This window comes from Metopolophium dirhodum, chromosome 2 (genome assembly GCF_019925205.1).
Source record: "Metopolophium dirhodum isolate CAU chromosome 2, ASM1992520v1, whole genome shotgun sequence".
NCBI lineage: Eukaryota > Metazoa > Arthropoda > Insecta > Hemiptera > Aphididae > Metopolophium > Metopolophium dirhodum.
Genome location: NC_083561.1, coordinates 5,108,698 through 5,124,530, shown reverse-complemented (window position 1 = coordinate 5,124,530; position 15,833 = coordinate 5,108,698). Strand labels below are relative to the sequence as shown.

At 30.1% G+C, this 15,833-nt stretch overlaps 1 protein-coding gene across 2 annotated transcripts in view; it reads left to right on the top strand.

Moving 5' to 3' along the window:
* Window positions 1-15,833, top strand: part of LOC132938535 (short neuropeptide F) — a 71,138-nt gene that overhangs the window by 45,663 nt on the left and 9,642 nt on the right. For both annotated transcript variants that reach the window (XM_061005426.1, XM_061005427.1), the window contains exons 2-3: window positions 9,295-9,401; window positions 12,740-12,900. In XM_061005426.1, coding sequence (XP_060861409.1) covers window positions 9,317-9,401; window positions 12,740-12,900 — 246 coding nt within the window. In that variant the 5' untranslated portion in view covers window positions 9,295-9,316. The remainder of the gene's footprint in view (window positions 1-9,294; window positions 9,402-12,739; window positions 12,901-15,833) is intronic.

Here is a 15,833-nt window from a genome sequence, read left to right as displayed (position 1 = left end):
TCTTTTATGAACACCTACTTTTTAGTTTTTTTTTTTTTTATCGTAATATTTGTATAGGTACCTAAGTTATACACATTAAATAAACGTTTAAATTTGTATAGTAGGTATAAAATAAATGTACAGTACAAATAAACAGAAAAAACATAAATAAATAACAGGTGTTAAGCGTTTTTAGTCACATTTTTAGTTTTGTTCTACCAATGAGGAGAAAAACTCCCTGAATTACGCTGTAAATGTTTATGTATGCTTACATTTGTTTATAATATCAAATATTAAGAAAATTCTAAATACAAAAATTAAATATCAACATAAAGGGTAAGAATGAAGTATTTTTGTTTCTATAAACATAGACTGTTTCACACAACATAGACTATACTTCAAAGATATTCGAACAAGCTTGAAGAGTTATCTTAAGTTTAACGCATTCAACTATCTGCATGATGGACTACGTTCTATACGACTAAACTATTAATATTGTCATAACTCATAATATTATGATACTCAAGACATAGGAATAACAATGAACCGCAGTGTCGTATTAACTATATTTACATACGACTGTTTTTCAAATAAAATTTAACACCTATCGTAAAAATCATGGAAAAAATAAACACTCAAAATACAAAATCCAATAAATTATTTTTTGTTGCATCCTTATTTTTCGTATTTTGGATCCTTTTGAAAACCCAAATATTTTGAATGTTTAATAATTTTAAAGCATAGTACGAAAAACATGAAATAAACTGAAAATATATCACATATTTTATGTTTTCAACCTATACGTGAGTATACGGTCTTCATTATTTTCCGCAGTATAAATTTTATATGTTTGTCCAACGAGAGAAAAAAAAATACATTTTTCATTACACGTACCAAAAACGACACAAAAAAAAAAAAAATCGAAAAACATCTACCGACAAGGTCGTAGAGATAGGGACAATGGGGCCCGCCGGCACTTGGTTAGCATATTATCGGAAGTATGTTTTTCGTAATAAAGGAAACCCTCGGAATGCGAACCGACGGAATAGCCTCGTATAACGTTCTATGTATAAGTCTTGCGTCATAATATTTATCCAAAGGCCGAAAATATAAAAATTCCATCAACGAGCAAAGCTTGGACGGTTATAAAAACTAAGCACATGACATAAAGTTGATTTTTTTTCCATACACGAGCGACGGTGTGGTGTGCGATACGTCTCTTGGAACTATGCGTATTATAATAACCATACGTCGAGGAGAAAAAATTAAAAAAGAGACGGGCCAGCTCGCGGAATAAAACTTATAATGTCGTGTGCGCTTGCGCGTATCGCTTACGTTATTTTTCATCCCCCCCCTCCCCATTCTCCCGTAAATTACGCGTATAATGTAGAATACTATAATAGGTACCAATCGGATAAAAAAAAAAATTAAATTTTGTCACAGAAATAAGAAGTCATAATAATATATAAAATTATTTTCTGGAACTAGTATAATACTTTATTTTTTATATACAGTGCACGATTAGAATAATGTGTTATTTCGTTCTTATACGGAAATTAAATGTGTACCTACATCATATATAGGTTTAAAAAAATATGTTACAACATTTTTATTTTTTGCTTGAATATTTACTAAAACTTAAATTATAATATATATTATATATATATATATGTTATGTGTATAAATAAAAAAAGTACTAACCAAGACGTAATAAAATATTTTACAACATATATTAGAATTTATATTATATTTGCATAAACTGAAATACATAAAATACTGAAATACAACTAGCAGCCATCAACTCGAAGAAATTAATTTATATTAACTGACTTTACAACGTTTATTAAGTACCAATAGATATTTAATTCCGTTAGAATTTGAAGCCACACAAAAAATATATTAATTAATTTCACATTGTAATATTATTTTAACGGTGTGATATATTGATATATTATTATATTATTCTAAATAAAATCGATTCGATTTAGGTTTAGTTTTTCAACAAATATATTCAGAACAGTAGCATGAAGAAAAACTAGAAAGATTATTGTAATATTGTTTCACAATTATTATACGTTACAAGAAAGTATTAGGAGGAAAAAATTGTATTTGTTAATAACAATGACGTACAAAGCTGATAAATACTTTTTCAATAAAACGACATCAAATCTATCTATTGTGTGGATCGTTTTATATTTTATGTTTATTTGTGTGTCTATAATATAGACTCTATATACAGACTGACTGCTACAACTATATCTTATGTCGCACCTGAATGGATCAACATTAGGGTTATGTTGACCTGGATTTTACTCTGTAAACTAAAATTGGATTGATTTAAACACTTGAACTGAACGAAATTCAATTATATTTTTGAGAGAATAATAATATAAAATAATACAAAATAGTAGTGAGGTACTGGGATACCTGTTGTTGCTGCAAGATGAATTGAATCGTGACAATATAATACAAAATATACTACTGGATGTCGTAGGTACCTATAGTTAAACAACAATATTTTTCAGCGCTTTTGATTGATTAATATAGGTAGTAGGTACCTTCCTCTAATGGTATTTTTACACTAATATAGTATTGTTTATCACGATAAAAATTATCTCCAAGAAATCAAAAAAACCTACAGTTGTCCGGTTGCAGGACAACGTGGTTTTGTGTGAGCATAGTATTATAATTTATAACGCATTTGAGCGTGGGAAGTTACTACTATTATTATTAGGATTATGTGAAGACGGACTTACGTCGAGTCGACCGATTCCGGGTTCGTTTCAGGATGTATATAATATTATTTCGGAGAGGTAATATCTCTTATATCACCAAGGTTGATAAACGTTGATCTCGGAGGATTAATGGAAAACCTCGACCGATCATCACGGAGCACTGTGATAAACAATAAAATGATAAAAGCGGACCGAAAGAGATAATAATATTAATATGTCGTCGGTATATGCTCAGTGCCACCTCCTGCAGTAGAGTACACTATACATGCCTAGGTAGGCCTTGCATATCATATACAATGTATACCTTGGTTAGTCTCACATGTATATACCTATTAGATAGGTCTTATACATATATATATTGTCTCTGTCGAAATCTCGACGACGTGCGGGACGGCTCTCACGTAACACTTCTGACACCACGTACGAGTTTAATCACCGTCATTACCGCAGTATAGAGTGCACATAATATATCGTACCTACGTATGGGGGTCAGGTATAGGTATACGATGCATTTTTTATACATAGGTATATTAAGTTTTGACCGCACGACGAGTATAATATTATACTAGTCGCGTACCTGCGTGGATGTGTATAATATTATACTCGCCGTATAAACAAAAATATATGTGTGTTGAAGTGGTACGATATTATATGGATATTGATATACTTACGCGGGTAAAACAGGTCGGCCGCCCGACTAGTTTTCGATTTTCTTCGCCTGCGTGTCCGACGATCATTGTGGATCGCCAGTCTAGAAATCGTCCGGAGAGATATTAGATAATAATAATAATAATAATGATAATAATGATAATAGTATGATGATAATGATGATAATAATGTATCCGTCGACCGCGGCTGCGGGTGTGTCCAGGTATAGTTTGGGTCGGCCTGGTATTCTAATAATAATATTATTATATACAGACTCTCGCCACTACAATATCGGCGGTCAACGCATCTAATGTTATACCCACGTCGTAAAAATCCACGAGGACACTGCAGTCATCCGCAGATGGTATATACCTAAAGGTATAATAGTTTAAGTGCGTAGATGAAAGCCACCCGCGGACCGTCTTCTGGCGCCATCGATATCAGCATTCATCGCGTATCCGAAATCCAACCCCGCCGGAAAAAAAATCAGTAAAACCGTCAAAGTCACCAGTTTTTTTTTTTTTTTTATTAGCTTTTAGTATATTATAACTATGATAGCTCAAGTCACCCGTTTGTCCCATGACAATCAATAATAATACTCACACATACACATCGCGGAGTTTGCTTATTTATCCGTTTTCCACGTTAATTTCCCAGTAGAACGCACGAAGAGCCGGGCCGCGATCTCGATTCGATTAGCGTCGGTAAATATACGAACACGTGCATAAAACATTATGTAACATATATGACTCAGCCGTGTGGTTATAGGTGGTTCACTGGCTGTAGTCATGTACCTTGACCTCACTCGTTTTGATAGACCAATTGTGCACACAAACTCAAGCCCAAGTGGCACCTGAGTAATCGCTTAATGTCGGAAAAGGCCTGATTGCACGTCCTGCGATTTTTAGTAGATGGACATAATTTAATATTTATAATATTATTTCCGTGTCGCTTGTGTGTTCTGTAGAGTTCCGTTGTCGGTGTCTAGGTGACAAGTGTCTTGGTAGTTTATTTACGAAGGATTTTTACAAGTGGTATGAGGTCTCTTCCGTTTGTTCAGATCTCCTACACATATTGGCATAATATGATTGTTAGTTTTTCTATAATTCATCGTGGTATGTTTCAATGTTTCTGCAGTGATATATCGAACAGGTGCTTGTGTCCTAAGAGACCGTTCTGATCTTGTTTCAACCAATGTTCTTAAGATATTTTAGTTTAGTATAATATGTAATCATATACTAACTGATTAGCAAATCCATGCTGGTTCTATGATAAAAATATTTAATCGATTGATTAAAATGCTAGGTCTCGCGTTAATAATTTGCATCGATATTGAAACGTTCAATTTGAATATGCAGGTTTCAGTTTAGTCTTTTTGTGCCAACATACCTATGGATACCTAATGATGATATACCTATCTAAGTCGAGTGATATAGTATTTTATTCTCGTATATTACTTCTATCACGTAGGTATATAAATGCGAGTGTAATATAATGTTATTATATTGTATTGTTATCACGGCGAACTGACGCATTTGGTCGACGGTACACCCGCCATTGGTGTTAAATATTAGTTATAATAATAAACGGTATAAATGCATTAAAATAAACAATTCGGTTTTCACAGTACGTCGTTAACGTGTTGACGTGTTAAACTTATACACATATGACTGCAACGCCCACAACATAATATTATACTATACTTTTCCTCACCCCATTGCACACGTCGCTTTATTTTCACTGATAATTCTTTTTTACCCCCTCCTCACACCTGGCGTTTGTTATCCATAGGTATCGAACCGAATCCACATTATTGTTGTAATTTCCACAGAACGAAGTGTATACGACAGTTACGTTTTTATTTATTTTTATTATTGTCACGAGTGGCGTCGTCTCTGCACAACAAAGGCGTTTTGTGATTAAAATAAAAGCGTTTTACAATATGAATGTATATATATATATTATTTATAGTAAAAGTCGGATATCATCCTGAGGCCCGCAAACACATCGAAAACGTCGCAATATTTTTATTTATTTTCTCGGACGTAAATGTTTATAGTATGAAAACAATGGATTTTCCGCCGACAAAACTAATAACGATTTCTTTCACGCGTTAAAGACACTATACAGTATTTTATATATAATACACACACATATATATATATACGCCATTTAAAAGCGTTCAACACGATAAGTATCCGACGGCCGAGTTTAGAAACATGTGAAAAGTTTTTCGCGTCTTGCCTCGACACAATTTGAATTCAAAACAAATTCAATTTTATAGATGTGTGGAACTTAAAAAAGACAACAATAATGAATACCTACATAACACACTATCGTGTTGGTTTTTTTTTTTTCGAGAATATTTTTCCACGTCCACGAAATTTTCTACATAAATTTATTTCAATAGGTCGAGTATTTTATGGTCACCATATATATTATCCTAAACTCGTTTTCTGACAATCTGTTTCAAGGAATAATGTTAAGATTTTCATTATAATTCATTATACAATCATTCGAAACATTTAAACAAGTTTAGTAAAAAAAGAAATTAAATTATTTAAGAGCTAGAATTCCGGTTCAGTTGTTGTATTCATTTAGGAATCTGACTCGTTCCACGATGTTTATATATTTTTGTTTTATTACAGCCGTTTTTATTTTAATTTTTAAATATTAAATACACACAAATAATAACTATGTAATAGTGTAATACCGTTATACATTTTTATATTTAGACATCGTTGTTGTGTCTCAATAAAATAAAATATGTTAATCTCGAACTGTTTATACCAACAACAACTTAATCCAAATAATACAGTTAAATACACGTCAGTACAATATAGACAACACTTACTAAATCGCATTGCACAAATTAGATTATAAATTCTTGCAAAAGTGTTAGGTCAGGTTTTTTTCCCTATAGGTACAACTAAAATTGGTGTTATACTGTATAATACATATCGTAATGCTACCAATGTACCCTTTACCTATCTGTGTACTTGTTGTACTCTCGTTTGGTATTTATATTGAAGTGCACGCCCATATGGTGTTTGTAAAAGCAAAAATACCATACGACATCGTTTAAGATAACTTTCTTTTTTTCGTATTCGTCACCGGTAGGTAGTTTATCCAGAAAAGAAATTTAGATCTGTAATCCGGCCAAAATCCCAATGGCCTTGCTACTAACCGGTGTTTAAACCTCATATCCGCTATCACATTATATATTTCATTTTATTTTTATTCCTGAATATAATAGGTATATGAATACAAAATAATAAATCAGCAGTACACGATCTATGGACGATATTAAAACAAACATATTTTTAAAAGCTTGTTGCAGTTTTCGTTAAAGTGACACGTTATTTTTGGCGAAAACTTACACAATTTATGTGTGCGAATTATGGCCAAAAAACGTAATACCATAAATAAAATATGGTTTTATAGACGTCGATATATTATGTGGATTATTAACAACACCGAAGTGACACTCGCAATGATTGATTTCATTTGGGGTTGAACTAGTTTATTGTTTCGAGATAAATACCGTGATTCACCTGTCTAACGTTCCTACTTCGGAAATTGGTTCATTTAAGATTTTAGAGATTTTTATTCGTCTATATATTTTATTTAATCATATTTTAAATTTCTAATAGCTTGGAAAAATTTTTAAAATGTATTTATTGATTATTTATACCTAGGAGCACATGGGTAGCGGTAGTCTTTTAGAACATAATTACATTAGATATGTGTATTTTATTTCCGTTACAGCGTCTATACCGTATACCTACATTTTTTTTACCTACTTATGGAAATAGCTAATCATTTCTATGCCCCTAAGCCCTGCACTTATAAGTACCTATATAATTATTTCCATCTACTAAATATAAGCTATTTTATACGAATTCGGGATTACAAATAATGTTAATTCGACAAAATAATATAAATTGAGTATTATAATATTTATACGTAAAAGATATTTATGATTGTATTAAAAATGTGGTAAGCTTTCACCAAAATATTATGTAGTTAAAAAATAAAAATCTCTAAGAAAATTATTTTATAAATATTATTCAATTCTAGATTTAATTGAATACTCAAAGTTAAAAACTAATAATAAATAATTTTATTCATAATTGAATACTTACTCAATTCAACAGTTTTATAATTACACATAATATATAATCTATATTTTGATCGTTGTAAGAGCGTCTATTCTAAAACATTAAAATACAAAAAAACATAAATATCCAATGTATGTAAATAATATCATAAATGTGTGTCAACTTGTATGAAACATATTAAGATAAACAGAAAATATTTTAAAAGTTTTTTATGAACATAACTTCAGCATAATTTATGAACATAAAAATATTAAATAAAAGTTTATGCGCTTTTAAACTTTTTTATGTGTATAAGGTTTAGGTAAAAATGTGTAAAATACAAACTAAATTGGAAACTACTTGTGTTATTGATTGTTATAATGATCTATAATACCAGTAGTTACACAACGACCGTTGAGAAAATAACTACAACTTCACGTTAAGCGTTTTTTTTTTTTTGCATGGTCTGAACGTTTATCCAAAACCTATGCTTTATAATCGCAAACTGCGTGATACATAAGACAATAACATTTTTTAAGTTTTTCAATTGTTAAAAAAAAATAAGACAATTGTCGCATAAGTATAACACTAGAATATCAATGCGACGATTTCGATTATACGCAAAATCAGACCGGGGAAAGAGTTCATATAAAAAAATAAATACAATTTTCAAAAAAAAATAAAACAAAATTGTTGTATTTTTTTTTACAAAATTAATGTACAGCAATACCTATTACTTGATACTATTGACTTTTGAAGTACACGTTTGAAGAGAATTGATTTGTTCATTCATAAATACTTAATACATATTTATAGTTTTATCTGTTTGATTCTGATTTTTTTTTACTATATAATTTTACTTTTAAATATCTTGTAAATTCTGCCATTGTAAAACCTCTAAATAAACGCAAAACATATTTATTATTTCACAATACATATTTATTATATCCAGTAGTCAAAATTCAGTAAACCGTATTCTGAAATGTATAAATCGTTATTTTATCAAATATATAACTATATACCTAGTATATAAGTATACATTACAAAGAAAATATTAAAATATATACACACACATTTATGATTTCACACAATATTTATGTAAATATAGAACCTTACTTTTAGTCTTTAGATTGTCGTGTACCTAATATACCTATATACGGAAATTTAGTATAAGACAATGCTTGCCAACATTTTGACTGAAGTAAATTGCTACGTTTACATAATATGACGTATACAATACGTTTGGTATTTTTAATTTGGCCGAGTATTCAAGTACCTATTACCTTTATATATAACTATACAGGGTACCGTACGTTAGTACCGTATAGTCCATTCTGAAATTGCCAATTTGTTATGTTAACATTCACTATTTTATCCTAATCGACAGCAGGGGCGGTTCCAGAGACTTGGTTGGGGGAGGGGGGGGGGGCTAATAGTTATAATTTTCCCAAAACTTATGATAACAAATACAAAACAACAATTTTTACAACACAAATTCGAGTCTTTTTTACTTAATTAGTATTCTCGTAGTCCATACAGATATAGCAGATACATGCTACAAGTCATATAAATACAAATATAAGTCATACAATATTTGCATACTTTTACGTATCTATAATAGTCGATACTATAATATGTTTTTTTGTTTGTTATTTTTTGTTACCAATATACAATTTTTTAGAAATACGGGTTTTAGGCCTGGGGGGTGGACGCAGCCCCTAGGGCCTCCCACCCCTGGAACCACCCCTGATCGATAGTGTGCTTCGACGTAGCTTTTATAGTCTATTATATATCTAATACATAAATATCTAAATATTATTTGTATTTTACAGATCAAAACTAACTGAAATAAAAATGAAATCCATCGCCGCCGTTGTGTGTACTCTTCTTCTAGTCTCTACATTAATATCAGCTGCTCCATCTTACATGGACTACGAGAGTGAGTACACAAATATCCCGATATTATTTTAATTATTATTATTATTATATCATCAAACAGGTACCTATAGATAATAGATATGCCTCTCCTATGTATTAATTACAAATTGAAACACATGACTTCAAAGATTAGTAGTTTCAATGACACATTTTTTCAGTTGCGAAAATCTTTAAAAGATCTAAGAATATGTAACAATTAAAATGTTGTTTCCCGATTTTTATCATTATTATATGTTTTATGTTATAATTTAAATTAATTGTATTGATGCCAAAAAATAATTAAAAATATTTTGTTTTGTTAAATAATTCACATGATATTACCACAGAGAAGAACCTATACATTATATCTATACCTCTGATATTACCTTTTATGTTGAATTCATTGGATAATTTTATTTTCATGAATTCAATTAAAACAATAAAGTTACTAACAATGAATGGATGATATAATCCACTTTGTTTATCGTATACGCCTACACTTTAAAGGATAATCGAACAAATCCAACAAACTAAAGCTCAAGCAAAATAATTCCCACTTACCGGTAAAAAAATCCCACGGCCAGATTCTTCTCTCCTATTTGGGTTTCCACTTTCCAAAGATGGTTTCGGAGAACATTGCTGGAGTTAGTGGATTAATTTAAGACATTAATTAGGCATGGTATTTTTCATAGTAAAGTTGTGCAAACTGATGACTGATCGAATTTTTAAATCTTTATATAGGGATAGATTTAATTACATGTCCCGAGGCTACGGTAATCAGACGAAGACAGATCGAATTTAACTCATCAGTTTTGCGAGGGTTTGATGATTTAGTTTTACTTTTACCCCATATTTGAATTTTGTAAGCCGAAAGTGGCTTTATAATAAAATTATTGGTTAGAAGTTTAATATAGTTATATTTTGTTTTTAATTTTAAGATTCATTATAGATTTTAATAATGGACGTAGTAGTAATTCTGACTCCTGAGTTGAAACTCGATTATTTTCCTTGCCCTGGTTATTCTTTTATTTAAGATGATATCTAGATATTTTGAGGATTAGTAGTTTGTTGTCATATTTGATTGATTGACTTAGGACTGGGAAATAATCCCAAAATCAAAATTGTATTTATTAAGTCCTAAATATTAAAATCCAAATTTTTATTTTTAACAACGAAATTGTAAACTTAATTTTTATTTTTTCCAGACCAATATCTATAACTGTGTCTAAACGTAACTACTTATGACTGACAGGCGACCGGAATGACGATTTTTCTTTATGTGTAGTAATTAAAATTTAAAATACAAGAATATTTTTACGAATAAATCACCACTATACCTACATAAAAAATAATTGAACATTAAAATCGCAACACTATCAATATTTAATAAAATACATTTGTTTCCATTAGGTATACCATTTGTTCAAAATATAGTTTTAACCGATTACAAGTTATTTATATTTTTCAGGTACTTAATAAAAATATATTTCAAATAAAAGCATTAACTAGAGTTTACATAAAGTTAGATACTTAAATTTTATTTTTAACTTTTCAATTTAACTATTTCCAATTAATTTTATTATCTATTAATCTTATATAATATCTTTATTTCCTCAAATGCATTTACAGCAAAATAATAAAATGTAAATAATACAACTCATATAGCTCTTGACAATACTAATTAAAAATGTATTTATTTAAATGAACATAATATTATCTCAGACAAAACGTTTATACGTCAATTATACATTTGTAACACAAAATGTAATTGTTAAATTCAGGATTCCAATCCCCCTCCCCACGCCGAAATATGGTAATAATAAATAAATGAATAACAACAGTACTTATAATATAATACGTAATAGTTCACAAGAATGAATAAACAACAACTTGTGTTACGTAAGACATCAATGCCTATATAGTTTAAATAAGTTGAAAAGGAAACATATTTCTTCAACCACCCAATTATTTCAAATCATAAAAATTATACAAATGCTCTCCAAATACTCTTGAGTAATATTTACGACGTAATTAAATACATTTTTACCAAACTGAATTAGCTTATAACTAATGAACACTAGTAAGTGAAACACTTGAAATACGGTAGTCGTATTTTAATTATCGTTTCTTCTATTATTATTATTATTTTTTTTTGCTGCGAGTTTGCCCCTGGCCTGAATATTCTGCTGTATTATATTATATTATTCTTTGGATTGTCCGTCGTACACGTTTATTGTTATCTACGATTTTGCTGAGCGTGCAGCTTACTCATCGGAGCACTCTATACTCAAAACGATTTAGGTACTTTTGTTTTTTTTTTTTTTGTCAAATATAAACGATATTTTTTCTCCGCTAAACCAACGACGAACAAGTGCCTACAAATAAACCACCACGTCACGGTATAATTATACTAATACAAATAATAATAATTATGATATGAGGCCAAAGAAGAACGTCGTCAGCTGATGAAAATAATGATTTTGTAACAAGACTACGATAGAGTACCGACGCAATAAGCACACTCACGACGACGCTGTTTCACGATAATTCACGAATATCACATTATAAACGTACAGATCAGACCACACAACAATAATTGCTTTCATCGGAATCAATCTCCGTCGATAGTCCATACCAAAATGTGAGACGGCGAAATGCCTAGGTCTAATCTTTGACAGACGTCAGATATAGCCAAAACAGTGCATCCACTTAACACCATTAAAATCAAACAGATGACTCAATCTGCTTAGAGCCGTTCTAGAAAAATACTCAAAATTCTCTATCAAAACAAAATATTTAAATTTATAATCTCCTGCTTGAACCTGTATATATGTATGATCATATTTTACTTGTGTGCTATTGAACTTTGGGCTCCTCCGAAATACTAACGCTTAAAAATACAAGTGTTTCAATAAATAAAAATAATGAGACTCGTAATATTAATGATGCAAACTATACCTTCCTTACTGATCTTCATATTTCTCAAGTTGATAAAATATCCAATTCAACACTACAGCAAACCCATAAGCTACCTTAAAAGTCATACTTGCCCCCACATTTAAAACCTACTATCAATGGAAATGGTCTATCCCTGGAAATCCTCCCAGATGGCTTAATCGGAATTGGCCATGAGACCTACTTTTATTTAACTAACTAAATGTACAAATGTATGTATCATGATTACTTTTTAAGCTCACCCAGAATTGCCGTCGTTTGAATGATTTTTCCCCCACGGTAACAATATAGCCATGTTCTCCATTGTGCTTTCTTTGCAATATTTTTAAGATTGTATAATTTTCAAAATTATAAAAATAAAAACGTTATGGGCGCAATAACTACCTACCAACCGTTGTATTTCAGACGCCAAAGATCTGTACGAACTTCTGTTGCAAAGGGATCTAATAGACTCCATGGGAAACTCTTTGATCGATCCCAATCAACATCGCATGGTCCGCAAAAACCAGAGATCTCCGTCGCTGAGGTTAAGGTTCGGACGCCGAAGCGATCCGGCGCTCTACCAGGTAAACATTATCATTATATTATTATAATATTAAGGGTTGTTATATGGATAACTATACTGTGGAAAATCGGGTCACGTTAATTGTTGTCTAACATAATAATATTGCAGCCAAATAAACTATGTCTTTAGTCAATAATCTTAATACACAAATACATTCATGTGCAACAAATCTCTTTTAGTTTTATTGCTCATCACTTGGCTGGTTTATGATTTTTAATGGTATATTTTTTAAGGATAATTTTTAATTAAAGGAAATTTTTAAATGGAAAAAAATACTGTTTGAACAGTTTAAACAACGATCGTAAAATTATTTTAAGTTATCAATATTTTTAACCCATGGATATTTTGTTCCACCTAAAAGGTTTAAACATAATCTCTTAAAATATTATTACAAGTCCAACACTTTAACGTAAGACAAAAAATTAATTACAATCAAGTATAATACTTTATCGATAGTTACGTATTAAGAACTAAAGTTTTATAAGATAGTAGTTATTTAAACTTATTTTATATAATATTTTTTTATACATATAAATATGTTATTTTAGATAATCCATAATCAAAAATTATTTACAAAATATCTCTCAGCTTCTACTATAAAATATATATTTATACTTATTTTATTGGTGGTGTAACCTCGAGTCCCAACAATAGATATTATTCTATACCCTGGGTGTACCACGTACAATGAACATTTTTAGATTAGGTTTCACCACAAGTATTTCATTCAGTTGATTATTTTCCGTTTAAATAAATTGAATGTATAGTGTCTTAAATTATAGTTCAATGTAAGTGCTTCATTTAAGTTGCTCGGCGATAAGTAAAATTAAAGATGATAATAATAAAAACAATAACAATACTGTTGCTTAATGTTACTTAATACAAACAATGTACTTATAATATTGTTTCCAACTCTATTAAAAGTAAATGGTCGTATTAGATTTTAAAGTTGCCTAATTTTCTTCTGAATGGAAGTTATGCAGATGTAACATTACGTTAGTACGTTACAACAAGAGAAAGGTTTTTTTTTTTTAACAATTGTTGTATATTATTTGTGTATAGTTCATTGTCAACGACTAAAAAATAATGAATTTAAATCATCTTTACTGATATTTCAATATATAATAATTATAATATACGTAATAATATGTACCGTACCGTTTCAGATTTGATTTTTATCCTGAATTTAATTTTGTGCTAGACTCAAGTTGAGTCCAACATAAAAGTAAACTGTATTTACTTTCTATGCCATCGTTGACTACTTGTTCATTATACATAATGTATCAAACGTATGTACCTATTCAGTATTTGAAGATTATAAACTTGTATAGCGTCAGCAATAAAAACCGTAGTATTGTTATAACTAATAGTTTTTATTATATATAACTATGCCTAAGTACAGTAGTTAAATATTTTAAGTGATTTAGGCGTAATGCACGTGAAGTGACGTGTTTGATTTCTAAAAATGTAATATATTGTTTTATTTCATTAGGTATTGTATTATCCACAGCCTTAACCTTTCTCATTTGATACGCACAGTTTTCCCGATTTATCCATAGTAGTTCTATTAATTTTCTAATTTGCATAATTTGTCACCCGTTAGGGAGTAAAATGGTCCTCGATGTAAGTGACTGTTAATATTCGAATGCCGGTCATTTTTATCTCGTTTTATTAAATATTAAACCATGTGCAGTATCGTTATAGTTATTATTTAGGAGAAATCGCAACAATTAATTATTATGATCACAATATTATTGTAGGGAAATGCGTTTTCAAAATGACTCGTCTTAGAAAACAATTAAATATTTTAAGTATGTATTATGTTTATAAGCTATAACCAAACCGTGGACACGAAATTTCAAAATAGAAACAAACTTAAATCATAACCCCGTAAACTACAAACTCAATTTAAAATGTAATTTTACAGTCAATTATTATGCATGCGAACAAAAACGAACGATGAATGGAAATAACTAAAAGCAATGCAAAAGTAAAAGTAGGATAAAAACATAACACTTATATATAGTTTAAAAGGTACCAATTCAGGGTGTAACAAAAAAATGAATACTTATCGAATTTTCAAAGAATTGTATAGTCAAAACTATAAATCCAAAAACAATTTTTATTGGTATTGTTCCTCACATTGTGGAAAACTTTTCAACGTGCCTCTTACGAGTAACCTTCACAATATCCAACCGATATTTCAGTTCATCCCATACCCTCTTCACCACATCTGGAGTGTCAGTTCAAAAAGTAGCGGCGATCCTTTTGTTTTCAATTATTCTTCCACATTCTTCCAAATGGATACAAATTTGAATACATAACATTTCATAAACTGAAGAGAAAATCATGTGGATTAATGTCAGATTACTTCCCAAGTAAATAGTGGGGGATGGGAAACTAAACAATTTTTAACAAATGTGGAGAACATGTACATTTAATACAAAAATGGTTTTTGAATTTTAAAGTTTTGACAATGGTAATATGCTATTTGAAACTTTAATATTAATTTTGTTACATTCTGTATAAATAATATTCTTATATTATCCCTCTGGAGAATTTGTTTGAAAACAGCAGCTTGACGCATGTGCTCCTATAGGGTATAACTGGGTTTCCATTATCGCGGAGTTCACTCGTAATGAATTCATTTTCGTGGCCCGAGGGACGTCTACAAACAGTTAGGTATTATCAAATAGGTGAACGGAAGCTTACCGCATGCCCAATTCTATTATGATTGTCCGCAATCAGTTATGATAATCTCAAATTCCGTTTGGATCGCTTTATGATATTATTATAATTTATTTTTAGCTATTTTAACACTGTACCTGGAACAATTGTTGTTATTTTGAAGGTTTTGTTCGATTTTTAAACTTTGAAGCGCACGTTTGATTGTTTGATCTAATTCTATCGAAAAGTGGGTTTAAAGGTATACCT